This window comes from Callorhinus ursinus, unplaced genomic scaffold (genome assembly GCF_003265705.2).
Source record: "Callorhinus ursinus isolate GAN/ISIS: 27379988/994484 unplaced genomic scaffold, GSC_fseal_2.0 scaffold48, whole genome shotgun sequence".
NCBI classification, from domain to species: Eukaryota; Metazoa; Chordata; class Mammalia; order Carnivora; family Otariidae; genus Callorhinus; species Callorhinus ursinus.
Genome location: NW_027397110.1, coordinates 5,660,248 through 5,682,559, shown reverse-complemented (window position 1 = coordinate 5,682,559; position 22,312 = coordinate 5,660,248). Strand labels below are relative to the sequence as shown.

General features: G+C 59.3%; 1 protein-coding gene across 1 annotated transcript; it reads right to left on the bottom strand.

The window, feature by feature from the left end:
- Nucleotides 1-2,352: 2,352 nt before the first annotated feature.
- On the bottom strand, nucleotides 2,353-20,193 carry TTLL12 (tubulin tyrosine ligase like 12). The gene is made up of 14 exons (XM_025881538.2): nucleotides 19,790-20,193; nucleotides 15,869-16,041; nucleotides 13,768-13,966; nucleotides 12,845-13,004; nucleotides 12,625-12,758; nucleotides 10,226-10,302; nucleotides 8,833-8,949; nucleotides 8,546-8,740; nucleotides 8,078-8,189; nucleotides 7,123-7,274; nucleotides 6,643-6,724; nucleotides 4,791-4,859; nucleotides 4,058-4,196; nucleotides 2,353-3,717 (listed from the first exon to the last, which is right to left on the bottom strand). The coding sequence occupies exons 1-14, from the start codon at nucleotides 19,964-19,966 to the stop codon at nucleotides 3,566-3,568; spliced, it is 1,938 nt and encodes a 645-aa protein (XP_025737323.1). The 5' UTR covers nucleotides 19,967-20,193; the 3' UTR covers nucleotides 2,353-3,565.
- Nucleotides 20,194-22,312: the final 2,119 nt, after the last annotated feature.

Here is a 22,312-nt window from a genome sequence, read left to right as displayed (position 1 = left end):
GGGAGAAGGGGCGGCTCTCTCGCAGGGGCTGTCACCACCTCCTCTGGAGCTGGATGACGGGCGGATGACGCTCTGCTGGAAGCCTGTGCACCTCGGCCAGCTCCTCATGCGGATTCTCTGATGCTCCCCAGAGCAGAGGCTCCGATGGGGGACGCTTTGAGTACCCTTTTTATTATTTCTGAAGTTCTCCAAGATGGTCTGGGGGGGAGGGGCACTGAAGTGTCATCACAGGCCCCCCGTGTGCCCCCCAGATGTGCTGTACTTAGCACTTAAGTGCACCTGAGACTTCTGGGATCCTCATGCAGGCTTTTGTCCCTTGCATTCGCTTGTGGCTTCGTTCATCTCTGGCAATATCCCACATACTTCCCCCCCCGCCGGCCACAAAAATGGATGAGAGACAGATGTACTTGGCCATTGTGTTGGCTGGCTTTCTTGTGATGCTCCCCGCCCGCCCCCGTTCTTCGTAAGTAGACCGCATTCTCTTATCTGAGGTTTGGCATCCACTAGGAACGTCAGGCTTCTGACAATGTCCATGTTGGTTTAATAGGAAAATCCATACCTCATGGATTGTCAAGTCCTTCTGGTCTGCGCTCCTTCCTGCCCTTGAAATCCTAAATCTGGGCATTTGCTTCCCTCTGTAGCAGACTGGCCGTAAGGGATGCAAGACAAGGTCATTCATACAGCCCAGGAGGGTTTGGCCGGCCATCGGCAGGGATGCTCGGGTGTGTGCCGAGCACTTTGATGTTGTCATCGGCCCCTGCGGATCTCTGGTGCCTCTCCAGGAAGAGGCCACCACGTCTGGGGGTGTTTATGTGGCCACGGATCATCACTGAGAATCTTTCTAAATTTCACCACCAGCATCTCAAGTTTTACCTTTTGGACTTGTTTTGTGTGGTTCTGTAGAACTTTGGTACGATTAATACTGTGGCTGTAACTCCTGGTTGACTCTAGACGTCCAACTCTTAACAAATCTGCACTTTAAGGAATTCTCAACACGGGCGCCTGGGTGGCTCGGTCTGTTGGGCGTCTGGCTTCGGCTCAGGTCGTGATCCCGGGGTCCTGGGATTGAGCCCCGCATGGGGCTCCCTGCTCCGCAGAGAGTCTGCTTCTCCCTCTCCGTCCTTCCTCCCCCCACTCACACTCTCCGTCTTTAAAAAAAAAAAATCTCAACATGAAGTGACTCCAGTGAAAGTAGTACCAGAAAGAAGTACTTCCAAGGGTAAGAGCCCTCTCCACCGCGAGTATGGTCTTCAGGGACAGTGGGGGCCCTGCCTGATGCCCTTCCTTGGGGAGGTCTGATTTTCACTGATCAGAGGTGCGAGGACTAGAATTGGGGAAAAGCCCGCTTATAATTAAGGAGAGCCTGGATCATGTAGTCCTCTGATCGCAGCCATGCCTGCTCCGAGTATCCTGGGTAACCGGGTTTCAAGTGAACTGGGAATGAGCAGGCCCGCTATCCCTGTTAGGCATCTGAATGAATACCGTGGTGTGAGTGCTCGTCCTGCGGGGCACAGGAGATCCCTTGCAGGGCATGTCCAGAGGGCATGTTGGGGGGGGGGCTCTGCCCACCGCCAGGGGGCCTCACTGTGCTGGCCAACAGCACTCACGCCCCTCCTGCATCCGCCCGGTGGACCCTCCAGCTGCCCTAAGCGCAGTTAGGGTCTCCCATCACCCCCAGCCCCAGGGCGAGGAAACAGGCACGAAGAGAATCCCATTCCCTGAGGCCCCAGCGTGCATGACGAGACTCCTGGGCACCGCCCATGGCGCCAAGGTGCGCCCCGGCTCCACATTTGTCCCCGCTGCGCTCTGCTCTGAAATGGAACCAGTGCAGGGGAGTCCCACTTCGCGGGAGGAAACTTCTGCGGTCTGAGTGTTTCTCTAAATCCCTATGTTGAATCCCACCCCCAGTGTGACGGTCCTAGGAGGTGGGGACCTCGGGAGGTGATCAGGCATGAGGGTGGTGCCCTCATGAATGGGGTCAGTGTGGGGTACAGGAGACCCCACAAAGCTCCCTTGCCCCTTCCCACATGAGGACACAGGGGGAGGGTGGCCATCTGTGAACCAGGAAGAGGGTCCTTAAAGATACCAAATCTGCCACCCCCTGGTCCCGGGTCGCCCCAGCCTCCTAACCGTGAGGCAGGACCTCCTGTTGCGTAAGCCCCCCAGTTGTGGTATTCTGTTACTGCGTAACGGACCCAGACGGGCACCTGGCAGCCGAACCACCGTCTTCTTCCGTTTCTCCAAGGGGACGTCTTGGTATTTTGGTTTTCTTCAACAATCAAACAGGAAGACAGCCGACACATGGCGCGGGCCGGTGGTTCCGGGGCCTCCACACAGAGAGGGAAGCCGAAGTCACGAAGGTGTACTTTATTGCGGTACAGATCGCGTCGAGGAGCGGACAGGACGCCGGCGGCTCCCCAGGCAGCAAACCAGAGACAAGGCACCCTGCTCTCTACCCCTCAGCTTGGCTGCAGGGAAGGGGCACCTCCGCAGCCGACCGGCGGAGGTTCTGGGCGACAGAGAAGATGGACAGACACGTGGATGGGAGGCACGGTCAAGTCCGGTTTTGCTTCTTGGCTTCAAAATGAAATCAAGCTCCCCCCCCCCCCACCCCGGGCGGCAAACTCGCCCACCAGCCTGCCAGCTGGGCTTGGGGGCACTGCGGCTACACGAGACACACCGGCATGTGACTCCAAATTTCAGAAAGTTATGGAAATAATAAGAATTTTTATATTTTCCTCCCATCAATGAAAAACTAACAAAAATCCAACATTTTGACTCTAGACTCTGGGGGAAGGTAGCATCTGACGGTAACGTCAAGTTCTCCCTAGAAGCGTCTTCCTCAGCTGCCTGCTGCCTCCGCCACCCCACTTGTCCCCGAGGCCCCAGCCGACGGCAGACGAGGGAAAAAGCTCTGTCGGGGCGGCAGACAGGAGGATGGCCTGCTTCTGCCACACGGAAAGGCAACAGCAGCCAAAGGCCGCGGCCTTCCTGACTGGGAACTTCACAGGAAGCTTGCTGGTGAAGGCTTTGGTCGAGATTGGGTAACAAGAAGGCTGGGTCTGGGAAGCAGGCTCCCAGGAGTTCTGGGGGGCAAGGGTGCAGGGTGGGACCCTGACACCCCGCCACGGGGCAGACTCGACGCATGGGCAGACACTCTGGAGCAGCAGTCCGCCTGGCCCCGGTTCACGTGTGGGGCCCACAGGTGTTGCTGGGGAATCCTGTTTGTGGGGACACCTCATCGTGCTCCCCAGAACCCGCAAGTGCTAACACCCTGGGAAACACAGCAGCCCAGGAACCGGGCTCTCTGGAAAAGCCCTCGGCTGAGCATAGGTGGTGGTGAGGGGAGTGCGGACAGGGGCCTGGCACTCAGCCCTGGGGACACCGTGACTGGCCCTGCTCCTGGCCTCGGGGGGAAGAGGACCCTGAGCCCCCGGAGGTGGCGCGGGGATGACAGCTCGAAGGCGAGGCTGTGCCTGGAGGGAGGAGGGGAGCAGGCTCTGCAGAAGCAGCTCCGCGAGCTGAGGCTGGAACGGGCTGGCACGCACCACGGAGCCCCGAGCACCTAGACCAGGCGGGTGACGTGGCAGTGGCCGGGCTCGTCCAGGTACAGGGTGCTGAAGATGTCATTGAAGAAGCTCGGGTGGTACCTGCAGGCCCGCTCACAGTCCGGGTTGAAGTTCACCTCCAGGATCTGTGGCTGCATCATTCGCTTCCCTGATTGACGGCACAAGAGCACAGGGCATCTCACTCCCGGGTGACTGGCCAGGGCACGAGGTCCCTGGTCCCTTCCCTCCCGAGCTCCCTCCTGCCGCCGCTGCAGCCCGCTGCCCTTCCTGCTGGCTCCGCCCTGAAGGCCGCTGCCCCTAATGGCGTGCCTCCCACACCAGGTCTCGCGGTGAATCTGAGGCAAAGGACCATCTCGGCAGCACTTAGCAGGGCAAGGAACTGGAGATGCCCTCTCTGTCCCCTGGAGGCAGGGGAGGGCTGGATGATGGGCTTTGGGTAAGTGGAGCGGGGTGTGGTGTGGATTATGGGGCAGGGGGAGCCCCCTCACCATCTGGACAGTTGTCCCACTTGAGCATGAGGTCGATGGCATACACAGCCCGGGACGAGGGATAGTCGCAGAGGCCCAGGGGCGGTGGCTTGGCACACGCCACTTGGAACAGCTCCGTGAAGGCCTGGAAGATCTCGGCCTGGGGAAGGGGCAGGCAGGGCTGGGCGCTGCACGGCTCTGAGGCTGGGACCAGCCCCCAGAGCAGCTTCTTCCACGGCCTCACCACCTCTCCGTGAGCGGAAGCCCCGCCCCCCCGGGGCCCACGAGCCCTCCTCCTGCGGTCTCCGTGTCTCCGCCCCCGGCCCGCGCCGGCTCCTCTGACACCCGGCCCCTCGCTCCTGGCGTCTGACTAGTGCTGAGCCGCCTGGCTCCTGCCTTGGGGTCCCCAGCTCCCCACTCTGCACCAAGGTGCCCAGAGCAGCAGCGGAAGCACTCTAGGATGCGGAGGCCAGCCTGGGTCTCCAGCTGTGCCCCTGCTGTCCCCTCAGGTCTGCAATTTGTGGGGCAGGTAGGGCCTACTGCCATCTAGCCGTCCGCACAGTGCTCCAACTCCCCTCCAGAACACCCCATGAGGCCCAGAGGGGGAGGAGGGCTGCAGCACAAGCCGTCTCCTGCACCGGCCTCGGTGGGAGGAGCAAGACCATCCCAAAGAGGCCAAGACCCCCCCCCCCCCCCCCCCCCCCGGCCCAACGCCAGCCCACGAGGGAAGCCCCGGCCTCTGCCCAGGACTCACCTGGACGTTCTTCCAGGGAAATTCTGGGTACTGCTTCTCAAACTCAGGGATGAACTCATTATAGTGCACCTGCCGCAGACACACATGGCCCGTCACGCTCTGCCCGGGGGCCTCCTTGGGGCAGGGAGCGGGGAAGCCTGCCCTGCCTTCACGTGGAGGCTCCGGCACTCACCGGGGCCACGTGTCAGCACCCTCAGCCTCTCCAGCACCCCCGCCCCTGGGCACGAATGAGAGGCAGGGGATGGAGTCTGAGCTCTGGATCTTACTCTGTGACTCAGGACAAGCAGATTTACTTGTCAGAGCTTCAGTGTGCTCATCTGTGAAATGGGACAATGCTCCCTGCCTGGCACTTATTTATGGGGCTACTCTGAGGCCGGGACAGTGTGCTGGAGACAGAGCCCGGACCCAGGCCTGGGCTCAACGCTCAGCACCGGCTCCAAGTGCCTGAGGACGGCAAGATCTCCTCGGGCCAAGACTGCGTCTAAAACACGTGTGCGCAAGCCGGCAGTAAGCTCAGGTTTCTTCCTGAAAGGCTGAGCCAGGATGGGCTCCCTACGGAGGCCTGATGCTCGCATCCTGTTGGCGATGCGTCCCCACACACAGGAGCTTACGGGGAAATGCGACCCTTGGGGTGCCACACTCACAATATAGGGGGAAGGCATTCAGTTCTCTCAGAAACAACTTCCAACCGTGTCCCAGGGCCCCACTGATGGCTCCGGGTCCTAGGGACCGGCCTCCAACGTGGCCCAGGACAAGCAGCAACAGCCAGGCTGGGCGTGCATGTGGGTTCGGCCACTCTGATGGCTCAGTCCACCCTCAAGGACTGCTGAGACACGGGCACAGCGAGGTATTCCCAGGAGTGGTCAATGCAGCTCGTTTATTAACGGTGAGCACCCGAAGTGACCTAAATGTCTACGAACAGGTGAATGACAACAACATCCCAGGACAAAGACGCCCCCAGCCACATTTAGCATAATGACCAGTCTATATACGTGATGCTCAGCAAAAAAGAAAGCCATAGAAGGATTTGCTCACCTGGATAGCAATCACACAAAAACATGTATTTAACCTACCTACCCACCTACCTACCCATCTATAAAACCATCATCTGAATAGCTTTGGGATCAAAAGAATCAAGCCGAGAAGAGTCAAAACATGTCTGGAAAGGATAATTACCACATTCAGAAGAGCACCCACCTTGTGGGAGGCAGGGGAGAGAAGGCCACCTGCAGGCCTTGGGGTGAGCAGGGTGGGTGAGGGGGTGAGCGGCTGTGCCCTACTTCCCACTGGCCCGAACCAGCCACCAACCAGCCAGCAGGTCAGGGAGGACTTTTGGGACGATGCACGAGGCAGCCTCTCTCTCCTCTCCTCCTCCCTCCACCCAGAGCAGGCTCTGCCCCTGCCCGGGCTCGGCCCACCTGTCGCAGGTGCATTGCTGCCAGCTGGGGTTCGAGGCCCTCAGCTCGGAAGGAGCTGTGCCCTGATGTCCCTTTGCCCAAGGTGCCCAGACTGCAGGGGGGCGCACGGATCCAGGATCCGGCAGGGTCATGGGCCAGCAGCGGCAGCCTGTGCCTCCCACCCCCACCTGCCCTTGTGCTCGGGGGGTGCTGGGCGGAAGGTGGTCTGTGCCTCCAGCGGACACCTGCCCGGCCCCGACTTGCTGCAGGACCTGGGGAGGCCTCGAGCACCTCAGACAGAGCAGGGCGTGTACCTCTCTGAGCTGTGGGGGCTGCCGCTTTGAGATTAACACAGGTACCAGAGGGCAGCTCCTCTGACGGTCTACACAGCCTGCCCAGAAGACAAGCCGATGGGTGTGGGGTCTGGGTCTGTAACTGCCTCCAAGTGAACCTACCTGCTTCAGCACCACTTCCGGGTCATAGTTCATGACGGTGAAATGTTTCTCATAGTCGTCCAAGTCATCGAGTGCGAAGGGCCTGCAGGAGGAGTGCCCAGACACAGGAGAGTCCTGAGCATGGCTGCGTCCCAGCAGGGACGGTGCTCCGAGAGACCCTGCCGGACGCCAGTGCCCCCATCGGAGGGGGTGGCCCCGCGGCCCCTCAGAGCTTAGCTCTGGGAAGACACCTGAACAACCCATCAACGTCATCACGATCCACAACTGCTGGTGCCCATTTGACAGTGACAAGCGCTGCTCACGTCCCCACCCATGGCTGATGCAGGCTGGGTACGAGTTCCCGCCAGGGACCAGATCCGGGCTCAGTGGGACCACCTGCTGGGTGCATGGTGGAGAAGGAGCTCCAGGATGGGCTTTCTGACCCCAAGATAAAGAGGGACCCCATCATCCCCCCCCCCACCTAGCCAGCCTCCCAATTACCGGTTGGAGAAGCGCAGCCAGAACACGTCATATACGAATAGCCTCAGGGGCTTCACCGACCGCAGAAGCACAACATAGCGGACGTCGAACTTGACCGGCCCCACGTCTTCTCGAAGGAACAAGACAGGATTTTCAATGTATTTGGACACGACCTGGAGGACACAGATGCAGGGTTGCAGGCGGCCCTCCCCTTGCCGTGGCTCGGGGGCACCCTAACCTCACCCCATCTGCATCCGTCCTCCCTGGTGACAGGCTCACACCTGCGGGACAACCAAACACAGTCACCACATCCTGGAGCAACAGGCACGCTCCTGCCCTGGCCCCAGGAGCCCTGAGCCCTGTACTTGGCTCCTTCCTTGTTCTTTTCTAACCCCGTCTAGGCTATGGCAAGTTCTGTATCTTCACCTTCACTTTAGCGGAAGAAAAAGACCCCACCAGTTTTTAGGTTTTGAAAACTCCATGCCAGTTCTCAGCCGTAATCCCATCAACTCTTCCCCCGCTGCCCGGAATCCGCTCAGCAGCCATCCCGCTGGCACCCTTTCCCTGACCTCTGCCCAGGTGCCGTGTGTCTTACAATACCCCATCCCCCAACACCACCCCTGACGTGCCCCGTGTCACTACAGCACCGTCTAGGGGCTCCCTGGCCTGGCCTCCTCCCTCCTGCCGGGCAGTCACGCGTGGTGGAGCGAGTGGGGTCCCTGAGGTCAGACACACCTGGGACAGCGCTCCCAGGACAAGGGCTCCCCCCCTCCCCTGGACAGTTACACAGCCCTCCCCTGCTGGCCAGGACTCTGGAAGGAGTCAGGGTCAGGGCTTCAGAGACACCTGTGAGCCGAGTGACCCTGCTCACTGCCCACACCAGGACCCACCCCCACGGGGCCTGACAGACACCCGAGTCCCCTTTTGCCCCCCAGTCTCATCGAACAGCCTGTGTGCCCAGAGCCACGAGGCCCACCTTGGGGGTGCTCTCGCGGTGCCGGATGATGCTGTGGAGGCTCCTGGTGATGTGGGTGTCCAGGCTGCGGGCCAGGTTCCAGGGTTTGCAGATCCAGTGGTTGTCCTGGCCCCTGAGAGCACATGAGGTTGGCTAGGCTATGCCCTGCGCCCACCTTCCTGGGACCACGGCAGTCTTAGAAGAGGGGCACCCAACCTCTCCCAGGGAGTAGTGGGAGGTGTCGCAGAGGGAATGTTAGGGGCTGGACCTTGGGGAACGAGGAACAGCTTGCTTGAGCCCAGACATGGAGACGCCCATGGTGGTCCTGGCAGTGCCCTGTGCTCACGGCTCGTAGCACCGCGGCCGGCACAAGTTAGTGCAAAGCCGAGGAGCGGGCCGGGTGCGGCAGGGCGGGCTGTGGGAGGGTGACAGGTGCAGGAGTCCCACCTCGCAGGGCTCCATGGTGAGGGGGGAGAGGGGGGCCCTTACCGCCTCTCCCGCTGCTGGAAGTAGCTAACAAACTGGGGTAACTCGGTGCGGAGATTGAAGGTGCGGGGCAGCCAGGCCGGGCCCTCGGGGCCCCCCGCCCGGCGCGCGATGGAGGCCAGGCAGTCCTTCACCGTCAGCAGGTTCTCGCAGGGGAACTGGTTCAGCAGCACGTCGGGCCTCTCCTGGCTGAGCCTCCTGTGGGGCCGAGGCAAGTGCACATGGCTCAGGGGTGGCGAGGGGCTCTGGGGCCAGTTCCTGGACCCCCGGCCCGGTAGGGGGGTACTCACCTGTAGTCCTTGAAGTGGGAGAAGTTGTAGAGAATGTCAGCATCCGCCTCGTTCTGGGTGAAGGTGAAGCGTGGGTGCGTGAGGTGGCTGAACACCAGCTGAATGTCTGTGTAGACCCTACAGGAAGAAGTCGGGCTGAGCTGGAACCCCACCCGTGCTCGCCACACCCCTGGGACTCGGGGGCTCCCCATCCTGGGCTGATGTGAAAAAGGATGAGGCCAGGTAGAAACTCCATTCTGCAGTCCTAGGCTCAGGCCGGGGTTGGACGGCCAGGGTCAACCTCACCCTCTCTGCCTGCCTGCTGAGTGTGAGGCAACTAGGATTCTTCTGACCCCAGGGCCCCCACCTCTAAGATGGGATCACAGCCCAACTCACACTTGTCATTGGGGTGACACGGATAACCTGAGTGTTTCACAGATGCAGGCTTGTCTCCCACATGGAAACAGGGACTGATACAACCAGCCTCTCACAGACACGCTAAGAACTCTGCCCTCAGAGAAGGCAGCTGGTGTCCAGGTGCCTGCAGGGGAGCGTGTGGCCAAGATGAGTGCCCTGGACGTGGCCTCGTTCCACACCAGTGCTCACTGCTGCCTGCCCTGCCTGGCCCTCGCTGGCCCCGGGGCAGAGGTGAGGCAGAGCCCGGGAGCCCATCTGCTGGGGGTGGCCGAGGCAGAAGAAGGTAGGAGGGTGGCCCAGCCTGGGACAGTGGTCCAGGGGAGGAGATGAAGTCGACTGCCTGGGGCAGGACTGTGAGCAGGAGGCCAAGACTAAGTGGGCCTCAGTGGGGCCTCTGACCCTGAGGAAGGACGGACTCTGGGCAGTGGGCCTGGGCACCAGGGAGGGCCCCTGGGCTGGAGGGCTGGCCCAGGCTTGGGTAGCCGGCCCAGGCTTGGGTAGCCACAGAGAAGGACTCCCATGGAGGCAAAAACCAGGCTGGGACCCGCCTCTGAGCCTGCTCTGCACCCAGTGGGCACAGCACTGCACGCCCACCTCCTCACCTGTACAACGGGCGTCTGGTTCCACCTGGCATCCAACCTGCCTGGCCTTAGCTCACCCGCCAGCCCCCAGCTGCAGACGCCTGGGAATGGCCCCTCCTGGCAGCCCAGCCACCTCCGTTAGGCGCCCTGCGCATTCACGGTCGGCCCAGGCTCCCTGACCTCAGGAGCAGGCCTGGCTATGTTTTCACCCCAGGACCAGAGGAACCCCCCCCGCCCCGCCCTGACAGCATTCTCTCTGTAATCCTAAGACTCTGCCCCTGGCTTCTGTCACTGCCATGCCATCGGGCAACGGCAGGCTTACGGAGTGCCTCCCTGTGCTGGGCACTGTTCTCGGAGCCGTGGGAATTTGGGGGGAGCAAGGAGGCTCATCATGAGCTGAGAAGGGGGCTACGCACTTGAAGATGTGGTCACAGGGATACGCCACCGGACTGATGGCAAGCGGCAGCTTCTCCTTGTTTTCCTCCAAAATGGCCTAGAAGGAAAGCACTGCAGGTAGAAACAGAGCTTCAAGACAGGGAGCAAGGGAACACCCACCTCCCCAGTCCTGGCGCACCAGGGGGCACCCCCAGACCCCAGGTACAGCCTTCTGACAGTCACAGCAGTGGCCGGAGCCCTCGGACTACCCCGCCCCGGGATTCTGGGGCTCAAGGCCCGTCAAATGCTGAGCGACCCGTTTGTGTCAAAAGGAAAATGTAAACAGTGTTCTAAATCTCAACACTCTCTCCAAATCACAGGCCGCTGAGGAGGTGTCAAGCCTGTCCCGGGAGGGGGCTGGCGGGTCCTAGTGGAGCCCTGAAGTGCTGTTCCAAGCGTAAGCCGTGTGGTGGTTTAAAACACACCAACAAACACTGTGACACTCCCTTCGAAAGGCATCTCCCCTTGGGTGTAGGCTGGACCGAAGGAGCTGCTCCTAAGTCACAGACACAGGGGAACCCGCTACTTCAGGGAAGGCCCTGTGGCTTTCTCCGTGCTTTCTCTCAGCTCACAGGCTCTAAGAGAAGTCTGCAGCCCTGCGGAAAGGCCACGTGGGTTAGAACTGAGGCCTCCTGCCGACATAGCCGGTGCCACCTTGCCAGGCATGTGAGCGTGCCAGGCGGAAGCCGATCCTCAGCCCCAGCAAGCCTCAGATGATGCGGTCCGGCTGACAGCCTGGCTACGCTTCGAGAGGGGCTCCGAGTCCAAAGCACCCCTATCTCCTGTTCCACAGAAAGTGGGTGAGATGATAAATGTTTGCTGTGTTAAGCTGCTGCCTTGGAGTCATTTCTTATCCCGTGATCGCTAACTCATACCGGCGACCCCCAGACCCAGAGCACGGGCCCAAGCTGGACGGGTCAGATGGGGAAAAGCAACCAGGATGCTACGGATAACTAGATTTGGCCTCAACTCCTCTTTCTGGACAGCAGAGACGTCCCGAGGAAAACAACAACTAACTTGAATTCCTGAGTGTAAATTCAGCTCAGCTGTCCCAGCTCAGGCCCTCCCTGCCCTGTCTGCTAGAACCACCTCAAGATCAGGAACCCTTTGCCCCTAAGCCATTCTTAACCCTGACTCCTTTGCAGTCACCCATTTACTAAGCAACTACTAGATGCAACTACTCTACAAGGCTCTGAAAAATGCCTCGGACTCAAGATGAGTGATGAGTTTCCTGCATGGATAGTTCAACCACCACCGGCTTAGATGGAATTCACGGGAAAGGGGCCAGGAGGACCCACCACTATGGCCCAGCCTCTCCCAAACCACAGCACTCAGAGAAACAGCTAACACCCCATGGTGCTTCCCATTCTCACTTGAGCTAACTTGTCCACTCCTTTCCACAGCCCTCCGAGGCACTCAGTCAATGTCTGATGTGCCCATGTGGGCAGGGAAATTTTGACACGGAGGGGTAAAGCTTGTAGCCTCCACCCACAGGCTGTCAGGCCCCCTAGTGTTGCACCCCAGCTCGCCTACCAGCTGTGTGACCTTTGGCAAGTTACTTAACCTTCTGTGGTTTCCTCATCCTCAGTAAAATGAAGCCAGAAATAGGACCTGAAATCCTTTTGTTATAAAGGACTACCGTCAAGCATGCCCATAGGTGCTAACCACAGGCCTCACTCATGGCCTGGTTCCAAACCGGGACCAGCCACTGGGAAGCAGAAGCAGGAGATCAGAGGCAGAGGAGGGAGGAGGGGGGCCCAGGAGTGCTCCCTGTTCAGCCCTGCCTGGTCTGGCAGTGACTATGTTCCCAGAAGCTCTACCATCTCCCTGGCCCGGGGCCTCCCAAACCCTGGCTCCCTAATTTGCCCCCAAGAGGCTGCCACAGATGCAAGTGCCTTTGTTGGGCCAGAACAGCAACACTAATGATGACGTGACTTGCTGAGGGCCTACTGTGTGCTGCAGAATGCACCGGGTGATGCTTGAATAGTGTCTTCACATCCCCGGTGAGGAGGAACAGTACTGAGTTGGGATTCACTACCAAGCCTCATGGCCCACACTGTGCCCCTCAGTCTTGGCAAAGAGTCCCCCAAAACGAGGAAGAGCAGCACTGACCACCAGGAACCCCAGCTCCAACCTTCCGACAGCATGGTTCCCAGCCTCAGGCCCTGGGGTCCAGGCTCGGTGCGGGCAACCGAGCCGGGCGGCCACCAGCGGCTCCTGCTCACTCCCTGAGCTCTGAGCCCCTTGTCTCTCAGATGCTCCCAAACTCTTTGCTCCCTCCTACAGTAGCCAGTTGGCATTCAGTAACATGTGGTGACTGAAGAACGTTCCAGAAGCCACCAGACCAAAAGGCCCCAAGGTCGGAGGCAGACGGTCACACCTGATAGTGCTCATCTGGTGGCTCGGGCGTGGAGGAGCTGAAGTCCAGCAGGTCGGCAGGGACCCAGGGCAGCAGCATGCACTTCCGGATCAGAGGGTCAGCTTCTCCGTAGGCAAAGTCCCGGGTCACCTCCTCTGCATCAAGACATGTGGCCCATCAGGGGGCAGCAGGAAAGCAGGGCCTGGGCCCATCCTTCAGGGTGGGTGGTCGTGGCACTTACCGCCCGTGTCCAGGTCCCGCAGGGGCCACAGCAGCGTGTAGGCCACCTGCTGGGGCATGTAGAAGAAGGGTGCAGTGGCAAAGCTAGGTGTGTCCGAGTGCTGGATGCGCGAGCCGAACTCGTCCATGATGTACCACACTGGCACTTTCTCCTCGGCCGTCTGTAGGCAGAGCACACACAGCAACCCGGGTCCACCAGTCCATCTGCCTGCCCCTTTTGTCATGCACCCTCCCATCCGTCCATGCACCCAAATGATGCCCCATCTACACCCAACTCCCAGAGCCTGGAGTGTCTACCACACGCATCCCAGTACGCTTAACCTGGGGTCCCTGGGACCATCCTGGGCAGACCAGGACACAGACCAGCCGACTGCAGCGTCACTGCTTGTGTGGGACAGGTGCATGGACTAAAGCCCTCAGTCTAGCAGCTACGTGGATGTGTCTGGCAGGGGAGGGCGAGGGGGGCTCCCTGGAGGAGGTGACATCTAAGCTGAGACCATGAGAAACAACTTTGGTCTTCTCCCACGCTAAAAGCGGTGAGGGGCTGGAGCATGAGGGTGGGTCTGGGGAGGCTGACAGGAAGGATGGCGATGGACACCGAGGACTTGTTCCAAAGGGACACAACTCTTCGGAGGCCAGTGAAGAACCAGAGGCCTTTTGGGGGATGACAGAACATGAAGGCACCAGGAAATAGGCAGCCAGTCATGGGGTCCACGTCTAGGGGTCTGAGAGAGGGTCGTGTCCTGTGAGCTCAAAGGCCCCCAGACACCCGAGTGCCTGGCACCGGCTGGCCCGAGGCAGAGTAACAGGCCCATCATGGAGCCACAGGGAATGAGGGGGGGCCCCAGGAGAGACGTCTGCTCACTGCTGGGGGGAAAGGCCCCTGGGGCTGGGTCTTGGCTCCCCCAGGCTGCCCCTGCTCACCCCGTGGGCCAGCTGGTAGGTCTGGTTGAACCGCCACATCTCCTCCAGCACCAGGTCCTCGGCCTCGGCGCTGGGCAGCTCGCCGTGGAACTCGATGCCCATCAGGTTGGCCATGCGGTGCAACAGCCCGGGCACCTGCTGTAGCTGCTGCCGCGCGCGCTCCACGCGGCACGTCCAGGCGTGGTCGATGAGGAAGATGCTGCCGGCACAGGCCCAGAGCGGGTGTGAGGGGCCCTCAGGGGGCTCTGCCCCAGGAGATGCGGGGGGTGGGGGGAGAGGGGGCCTGCAGCTACGGCCTGGGGGGCCTCCTCTCTTCCAGTTTCTGCAAAAACCAACGGGGTCCCTACCTCCTGTCAGGGGGCCGGTATGAGCATCAGAGAAGACAAAACATACAATATGCTGACTGTACACACCAAGTCCTTGTGTTCTTGTTTATAATTATCATCCATCACTGTCACAGTAAGTGCTTTCAACTGCATTTGGACCTGCTGGGCCAGCCCACGCTCCCACCTTGCTACTGCAGGCCTGGCAGGCGCTCGGCAAAAGCAAAGGTTAAGACAGCGGGAAGCCAGCAGCAGGGAGAAGCGCAAGGAGCTGGCACTGGGGGCTCACTCACGCAGGCCTGGGGCTCCGGGGCACTTCCTGGGACACAGCAAGGCCTCTTTGTGGGAGAGGCTGCAACTCCCTGAACATTTGGACCCCTGCAGCCCACGTGCCCAGTTCCTCTGGAAGAGCCCGGGGGTGGGACCGCCGCAGAGGGCCAGGCAGGCATCTGCCCTCCCGCCCCCCAGGGCAGAGCTGCTGGGACACCTTCCAGAGCCCTTCTGGAACTGGAGGCTCTGGACATCCAGGGGTGTGGTTCGCCTGCTGGGCAAAGCGGCCATCACCTCCGTTCCCCTGGGCATCAGCAAATGCTCCAGTTCCTGGGCTGGGTGGCGAAGTCAGCAGTGTTTATTCCACTGTGCTTCTAGTGCTGTACGTTTGCATACTCAAAACAAAGGCAGATTTATTCCTGCCCTCGTACTTAGAGATTATGACCACGGGATGCCGGATGCGGAGCTTCAAGGTGGGGACACTTGGGCGTGACCCTGGACAAATGCTCACGGAGGGTGCTGTACATAGGTGTGGAGAGGGGATGAAGTTGGGGTCTGGCAATCAGGGGAGACTCAAAGCTCTACAGGGAGAAAGGCCGGGAGGAAATGAAACCAATGCCCAGGGCTCCAAACACAGGACTCCACCCACGTCCCTTCCTGTGCCTGCCTGGTGGAGGGCTACGTGCTGAAGGCTGCAGAGGGGCAGTGAGCTCCTGGAGGTGGCTGCTGGGCCCACGGCCCCAGAACAGGTGCACCGAGCTGATGGTGCAAGGTGAGCCTGCAAGTTTTGGAGTCAGAGAGCATGTGGGTGGAGGCGGCTGGCTGGCTACCTGTGTGGCCACTCCCATCCCCTCACAGGGTGCTCTGCACAAGAGGAGGCCAGCCAGTTTCCTCCTCAAGGGTCCCACAAAGTTTGGTAGACGGGCCTGCAGCTCCTCTTGGCCCCTACGAGGCAGGAATCCCAGGGTCCAGTCTTAGCTCTGCCCCGTCTACCCTGTGGCCCTGGTGTCCTCCCCTGAGGAATTAAGCAGACCACACTGCTCACAGGCCAGGCATAAAGCCCTGGGAGAACCGGTCATAGTTTTCAGAGACTGGGATTCAGTAGGACCGGGGGCAGGTCCTCAGGATAGCCCGGGCTCACTGACGCTCCACACCCAGGCTCTCAGCTAGCTGTGTGACTCTGGGCAGGTCCTTCCTGTCTCATCGGCGAAGTCGGAACGCATCACCCCTCTGCTGTGGGGAGGCTGCTCTCAGGTCTGTCTGAAACATGACTCACACGGGCGCGTCATTGGTATCGGGGCCAACCCGACTGTGGGGCCCAGCTGGAACCTCTGGTGGCCACGAGCACCTCTCACAAGGGGCTAAGGGACCGGTGCTTGGGACACAGCAAACACGAGGGCCTGCCACGGCTGCTTCTCCCCAGAGGGGCCATCCCTGGCGAAATCTAACAGGGAGCCCACCCTGACGACCACGGTACGGACCACAGGTGTCGGGCCTGCAGCTCCTACCTGTTGGGGTCGGCCGCCTGGAGCCCGTTCTCGCTGGTCACGATGACCTTGTAGCAGAGCTCGCCGCCGGGGTTGGGCTGCTTCTTCCTCGCTTCCCGGGCCTCCTCGCCCTCACTCTCCTCCTCCACTTCCTGCACTTGCATTATCCCGAACATCTCCCCGGCATCGAACACCTGGGGCCACAGCAGGGGTGTTGGCAGGCTCCCGGGGGGGGCCTGAACTCCAGCCCCATGGAGCGCCACACCCTGCAACGAAACCCCTCAGGGGAGGCAGGACCTATTTAGGACCCAACTACCCATCTTACAGGTGGGGAAACTGAGGCTCCTAGAGATCAGCCAGAACTGCAACCTAACCACGGTCACCAGCTATTGTCCAAAGTCCAGCAGCCCAGGGGGCCTGCGCTTAGAAAGTGGGGCTGCAGGCATGTGGTGGAGTCCAATCTAACCTAACTCCGGTCAGGTCAGAGGTGAATCTGAAGGTTGGGGTCAACTCCAATTTCACCGGAACAGCCAATCCTACACCAGGGCAGAAGCTGAGGCGCCCCAGAAAGAAGGCAGGCGGCCAAAAGCCTCCCACAGCTGCCACGCCAGCCAGCGCAAGAAGCGGTTCGGGCCTGCACAATGTGTGCTCTGTGGCTGGTCTCCTGAAGTGCTGGGTCAGAAAGATAAGGGCAGGGGCGCCTGGGTGGCTCCGTCGTTAAGCGTCTGCCTTCGGCTCAGGTCATGATCCCAGGGTCCTGGGATCGAGCCCTGCATCGGGCTCCCTGCTCGGCGGGAAGCCTGTTTCTCCCTCTCCCACTCCCCCTGCTTGTGTTCCTGCTCTCACTGTCTCTCTCTGTCAAATAAATAAACAAAATCTTTAAAAAAAAAAAAAGAAAGATAAGGGCATTGGTCCTTGAGTTTCCTTGCCAACCACACGCAGCTGGTGAAGACGAGCCAGCACGCCCCCCTCATGCACCACGTGTCTGCCACCAGTTGGCAGGGGGCTTTAGGGCAGATGCTGGAACCAGGCTGTCACTGGTCACTGAACCGGTCACTGAACCATGCCGTGCCTCAGTTTCCCCATCCCTACAATGGGAACAGCAGAACCGACCTCAGAGGGTTGTGTGAAGGATGAAATGATTAACAGACATCAAAAGCTTGGAAGAACCTAAGCTTGGCAAATGCCGTGTAAGCACCTGCCAGCACCATTAAGCTTCTGAGACTAGCCTCTCCCCAGGGGAAGAAGGCATCCTCCACCTTCCAGGAGAGCGGAGTGTAAATCAATAAAACAGCGCACAGAAAGTCCCTGGCACGAGCAGGGACAAAAGCCAGTTCCCCAAAACCCACTTCTCAGGACCCTAACAGAGATGCAAACCAGCCCCCTATTCAGGCACATGCAGCTTTTCTGTGCCAGGCAGGAGGGCTCTCCGGGGCGTGAGGGCGAACCCCTCATGATCTTGCCTAGGGAGCAGGCAGCCAAGCGGCACAGTGGAGTAAGGTGGGGCCATGTGGGAGGCCCAGGTCAATGACGCTGGGGCCTGATGGGAGGTGAGCGTTGAAGTGGGAGAAGATCTGAACACGTGGCTGGGGGCGGCAGTACAAGGACCCCAGGTAGGAGCACAGAAGCTGTGGGTGGGGAAGGCTGTGGAACAGGTGGCGCATGCCAGGGTCCTTGGAAGACAAGGGGAAGCCGCCTCTAGCCGGATTCCCTAAGCAGTCAGAGCTGGGGTGGGAGGGTGTTGGGGTGCTACCTCCCCTCCAGGACAGAGCCGCTCAGAGGACTGTAATTCCCACCCTGCGTTTCAACCCAGAACCCAAATCCCCAAATCATATGGAGGGAAGCGGTACAGTGGGGTAGCCTAAGGCCTGGGGATAGAAGGCCTGCCTTCCCCCAGCTATGAAATGAGGGTGACCACAATCCCTTCATGGAGGGATGGGAAAAGCCCCTAAGGAGGTAACGAAGGGAAGTGGTTTTACAGCCGGTAAGTTCCTGCCAGCAGGGAGAGGTGGAATTTATTTGAAAACACTCCCCATCCTTTCCAACGAAACTGATTTGAGGCAAGGCACCAGGGTCATTGGCCTTGCAGGGAGTTGGAGGGGCCCCATTCCTGTTGGCAGGTGCCCTCCCCCACACCTGGGCCTAGAGCAGCAGTGGCAGGTTTCACTGGGAACAATGGATGTAGGTTTTGGGTCTAGTAAAGTGATGACTCACAGCTCTGCCCATAACCCCTAACGGCAAGAGAAGCTCATGGAAAAATACTGGCGGCCCCCTGATAGAGCTACAGAAGCCAAGGCAGAGGGGACGCTACGTTCTGGTGACTGCCCACCATGTGCCGGCCCTGGCTGATGTCATCTCAGGCTTCCCCACCCAATCCCCACTAAGACGGTGGGAGCTGGGGCCCTGTTCCACCGTCGGGCTTTCCAGATGGGAGACTTCAGCTCAGACGGACCAGTGTTGCCCGAATGACGGTTTCCTGCCTACAGAGGCTGGCTGGGCTAGGGCCAGGGTGTTCCCACATCATGAGCCTTTCACCCAGAACGAGGACCCTCTTATCCTAACAAACTGGGGGGGGGGGGTTCCCCAGCACATGCCTGGGACCAGAGCCAAGGGCTCAGGAAACACTGGTGCAAGGGAGGGCAAGTCATAAGGGGAAGGAAATTCACAAGAGGTAGGGATGTAGTGAGTATCACAGATGTGTCTTTTTTTATGGTAACTACGTGTCTGGAGCAGGAGGGTATCTGGTGAACCCCGATTTAACACAGAAAACCCGGCTGAGAAGGTGGGGTCTGTGGAGCGGCTAGGCTTGGGTGACTACCTCTTCCTGGCTCTGGGGCTCCACTCCATTACCTGCCCTGGTCTGTCTTGGCCCTGGGGGCAGCTCCCCACCCAAGAAGAGCCTTTTTCCAACTAAGAAGTCCCCTCTGTCTGGCTTGTGAATGTGCTCTGGCTTCAGCACCTGGGCAAACGACCCAAAACCAGGGCCCAGTCATCAGTGAGCACCTGTGGAGAGCCCCACCAGCTAGAGAAGGCTGGTGGGCAGAAGGGAGCCGTCCCCACAAAAGGGCAGAGAATCTAGAAGCATGTAAACCTTGTCTTTAGATCTTTTCCATCTCCCACAACCTCTTTTCTTTGACCTGCAAAATGAGGGTGACCAGGGCTCAAAATCAAATGTTGACACAAGAAAGAATTCTATGACTCCAACAGCTAAAGCCACACAAACTCCTGGGACATCTACTCTCCCTGGAGGAGGCAGTGGCTGAGAGCAAGGGACAGGTTCCCAAGTCTGACAGACTTTGGGAGACTCACTTGCTCTTCCTGTGACTCAGTTTTTTCAACCGCATAATGGGGATGATAAACCTGTGGGGCTCAGATGTGTGGAGAATTCAGTACAGGTCCCGACACACAACAGGAGGCGCGCACACAGCCCCGGCCCAGCCCCAGGCGCTGGTAGAATCGGGGCCACAGGTACTGGGCTCTTGCTGCCACTCTTAGGCCCCGAACTCTAGAAGCTCCTAAACCGCCAAGGAGACGACGTCTAAGTAGGTCATCATGGCCTTCGTGCTCTTCATCAGCCATCCTCTGTCCGTTTCTCCCGCCGCGCCCCGACACGGACACACCCCCAGCGCATCTCCCCCAGGCCTGCCCACCTGGGCAGAGGCTTCTCCCGCCCCGGAACGCGCTTTCTCTACTTCTCCCCCAGACACACTCCCAGCCCCGTGAGCCTGCGTCCTCTTGGGGGCCGCCGGCCTCCCCCACAGCGCATCTGGCCCGTCCCCCCCGCGACGCACCCCAGCGGCTCTCGGCCAGGGGCCCGCCCGCAGCCACACCCTTCCTGGTAGAAGGGTCCAGCGCCGTCCGCGCCCCAACTTTCCCGGCCCCGCTCTGCACCCCGGTCCTCCCGGCCGGCGCCTTGCCTTCCCGCGTCGCCCTAGCCCGCACCTCGTGCTCCAGCTTGTGCAGGAGGCGGCCCCAGTACCGCTCGGGGACCCCGGACGCGCGCAGCGCCAAGCCGTGCAGCGCCGCGAACTCTGCCCGGGCCCGCGCGTCCTCCTCCGGAGTCAGGCCCGGGTCGCGGCGCTCGGCAGGCGGGTTCTCCGACCCCGCGTCGGCGTCCATGGCGCCCACACCAGCGCCAGCGCCGAGTCCCACTCCGCCGCCGCCGCCGCCGCCCGCGGGCCCGGCCTTCACGACTCGGCCCGCCCGCGCCCGCGCCCGCCCCGCCCTCCTCCCGAGCTCCCCGCGGCTCCCGCCCACCGTTCGCCCGCCCCGCGCCGTAACGCGCGAGCCGCCGGGGGCCTAGCTCCGAGAGCCGGACCGGAGCCCGGAGGCCCGGCCGGCCGAGGGACGCGTGCGCGAGTGCGTGAACGCGCGGGCGTGCGCGGGGGTGCGCGGGCGTGCGGCGCGTCGGGGGGCTTGGCGCTGCTGGCGTGTGCGCACGCGCGCTGGCTGGGGGCGGTGTTTTCTCGCGCGCGCCGCGGCTTCCCCGGGGGATGCCGGGAGCGAGGCTGTGCAGCGTCCACGCGGTCGGAAGCGGAAGGTACTTCACACACTGTGAACCTGAGGCCTAGAGACAGCGTTGTTCCCGCCATGGACTCACGTTTGACCCCTTGCAGACCGCGGGGATGGGAGGGGATCTCTCATTCTTTTGAACGATTCACCAGATTTAGGTGCTGCAGAGTAGTGGCCCTTGTCAATTTCTGTACATTTGGATTCAAGATGTAAATTGACTCAGTTAAGCCCGGTGGTGTTTCTTATACGTGGAGGTATTGCAGAGGTATTGCAAAGATATTTCTAAGTGCGATTAGCAGAATTTAAAAAACCATGCTTTGAACGTTCTATTTTTCAAGGTCTTCCGAGTTTCATCGTCGTGTTTGCAACTGTGCGATCGTAATTTGCTAGAAAGCGCAAAGGCTGATTTTTTTCTTTTTGGTGCTTCCGTTACTGAATACTTTGATTAAAAGTTTTATTTTTTTATTTCTATTTTTTTTAAAGATTTTATTTATTTGACTTTGACAGAGAGAGATAAGACACAGCGAGAGAGGGAACACAAGCAGGGGGCGTGGGAGAGGGAGAAGCAGGCTCCTGGCTGAGCAGGGCGTCTGATGCGGGGCTCGATCCCAGGACCCTGGGATCATGACCTGAGCCAAAGGCAGACGCCGAACGACTGAGCCACCCAGGCGTCCCTGATTAAAAGTTTTAAATTGTGTTTGGATAAAATGCACCGGTTCCGGGGACTTGTTCAATGCCACTGGGACACGTAACGTTGTTATGCGAAGGTTCACACTGCCAAAGCGCAGTTGGTGAGGGGCACAGGGAAAAAGTTCCTGCCATGCTCAAGTACTTTTTTGTATCTACCATCAGCTTTGTCACGGAAATTTTGTAGTTCAGTTACTCTTAATTATGAAAAAAAATGAATTTTGACGACTATGATTTCTAATTCAATTGATATAATTTACAACTTGTTTGGATGAAATTATTAACCACATCCAATTCCAAGTACTACATTTCTGCTCCCTGGGGTTCTTAATTTACTAAGAACCTTGGTCCCTTTTTGTTGAGTCCATTGAACTTTATTTTTTTTTTTAAAGATTTTTTTTATTTATTTGACAGAGGGAGACACGGGGAGAGATGGAACAGAGGCAGGGGGAGGGGGAGAGGGAGAAGCAGACTCCTGCTGAGCGGGGAGCCCGATGTGGGGCTCGATGGCAGGGCCCTGGGATCATGACCTGAGCCAAAGGCAGACGCTTAACGACTGAGCCACCCAGGCGCCCCCCCCCATTGAATTTTATATGAGTATTATCGTTGCAAAAAAAATGCCTTTTGTGTTCAAATTTTTAACTGAATTTAGCTGAGTGTTTTTTTTTTTTTTTTAAAGATTTTATTTATTTATTTGAGAGAGCACAAGCAGGTGGAGGGGCAGAGGGAGAGGGAGAAGCAGACTCCACACTGAGCAGGGAGCCCGACCTGGATCCCGGGACTCCAGGATCATGACCTGAGCCGAAGGCAGACACTTAACCAACTGAGCCACCCAGACGCGCTTAGCTGAGTGGCATTCACAATAAGGTTGGTTTTTTACTTTGTGATGTGATAATGGGCTGGGAGTGAACGGTCAAGAAAAAATTCTTGAGATGTTTTCAGTGCAAAAAGGTGTTTTTATTAAAGCATGGGGATGACCTGTGGGCAGAGGGTGCTGTACTGGGGTTGTGAGGAGCGATTGATTAGATACTTTTAAGTTGGGAGGGGAGTTGAGATAAAGGAAGTTTCCATTTCTTTTGCCTTTGTTCTCCTCATCACTTTGGATAGATTTCCAAAAGTTTAATATTGATTCCATTAATTGGATAAAAAAAAAAAACCATCTCACAACATTGATACACATTGGCCTCCTCTGTGGACCAGTCCCTCAGCCGGTAGAGCCAACACACCCACAGTGATGGCTTTGCTTTTCCGTAGGAGGACAAGAAA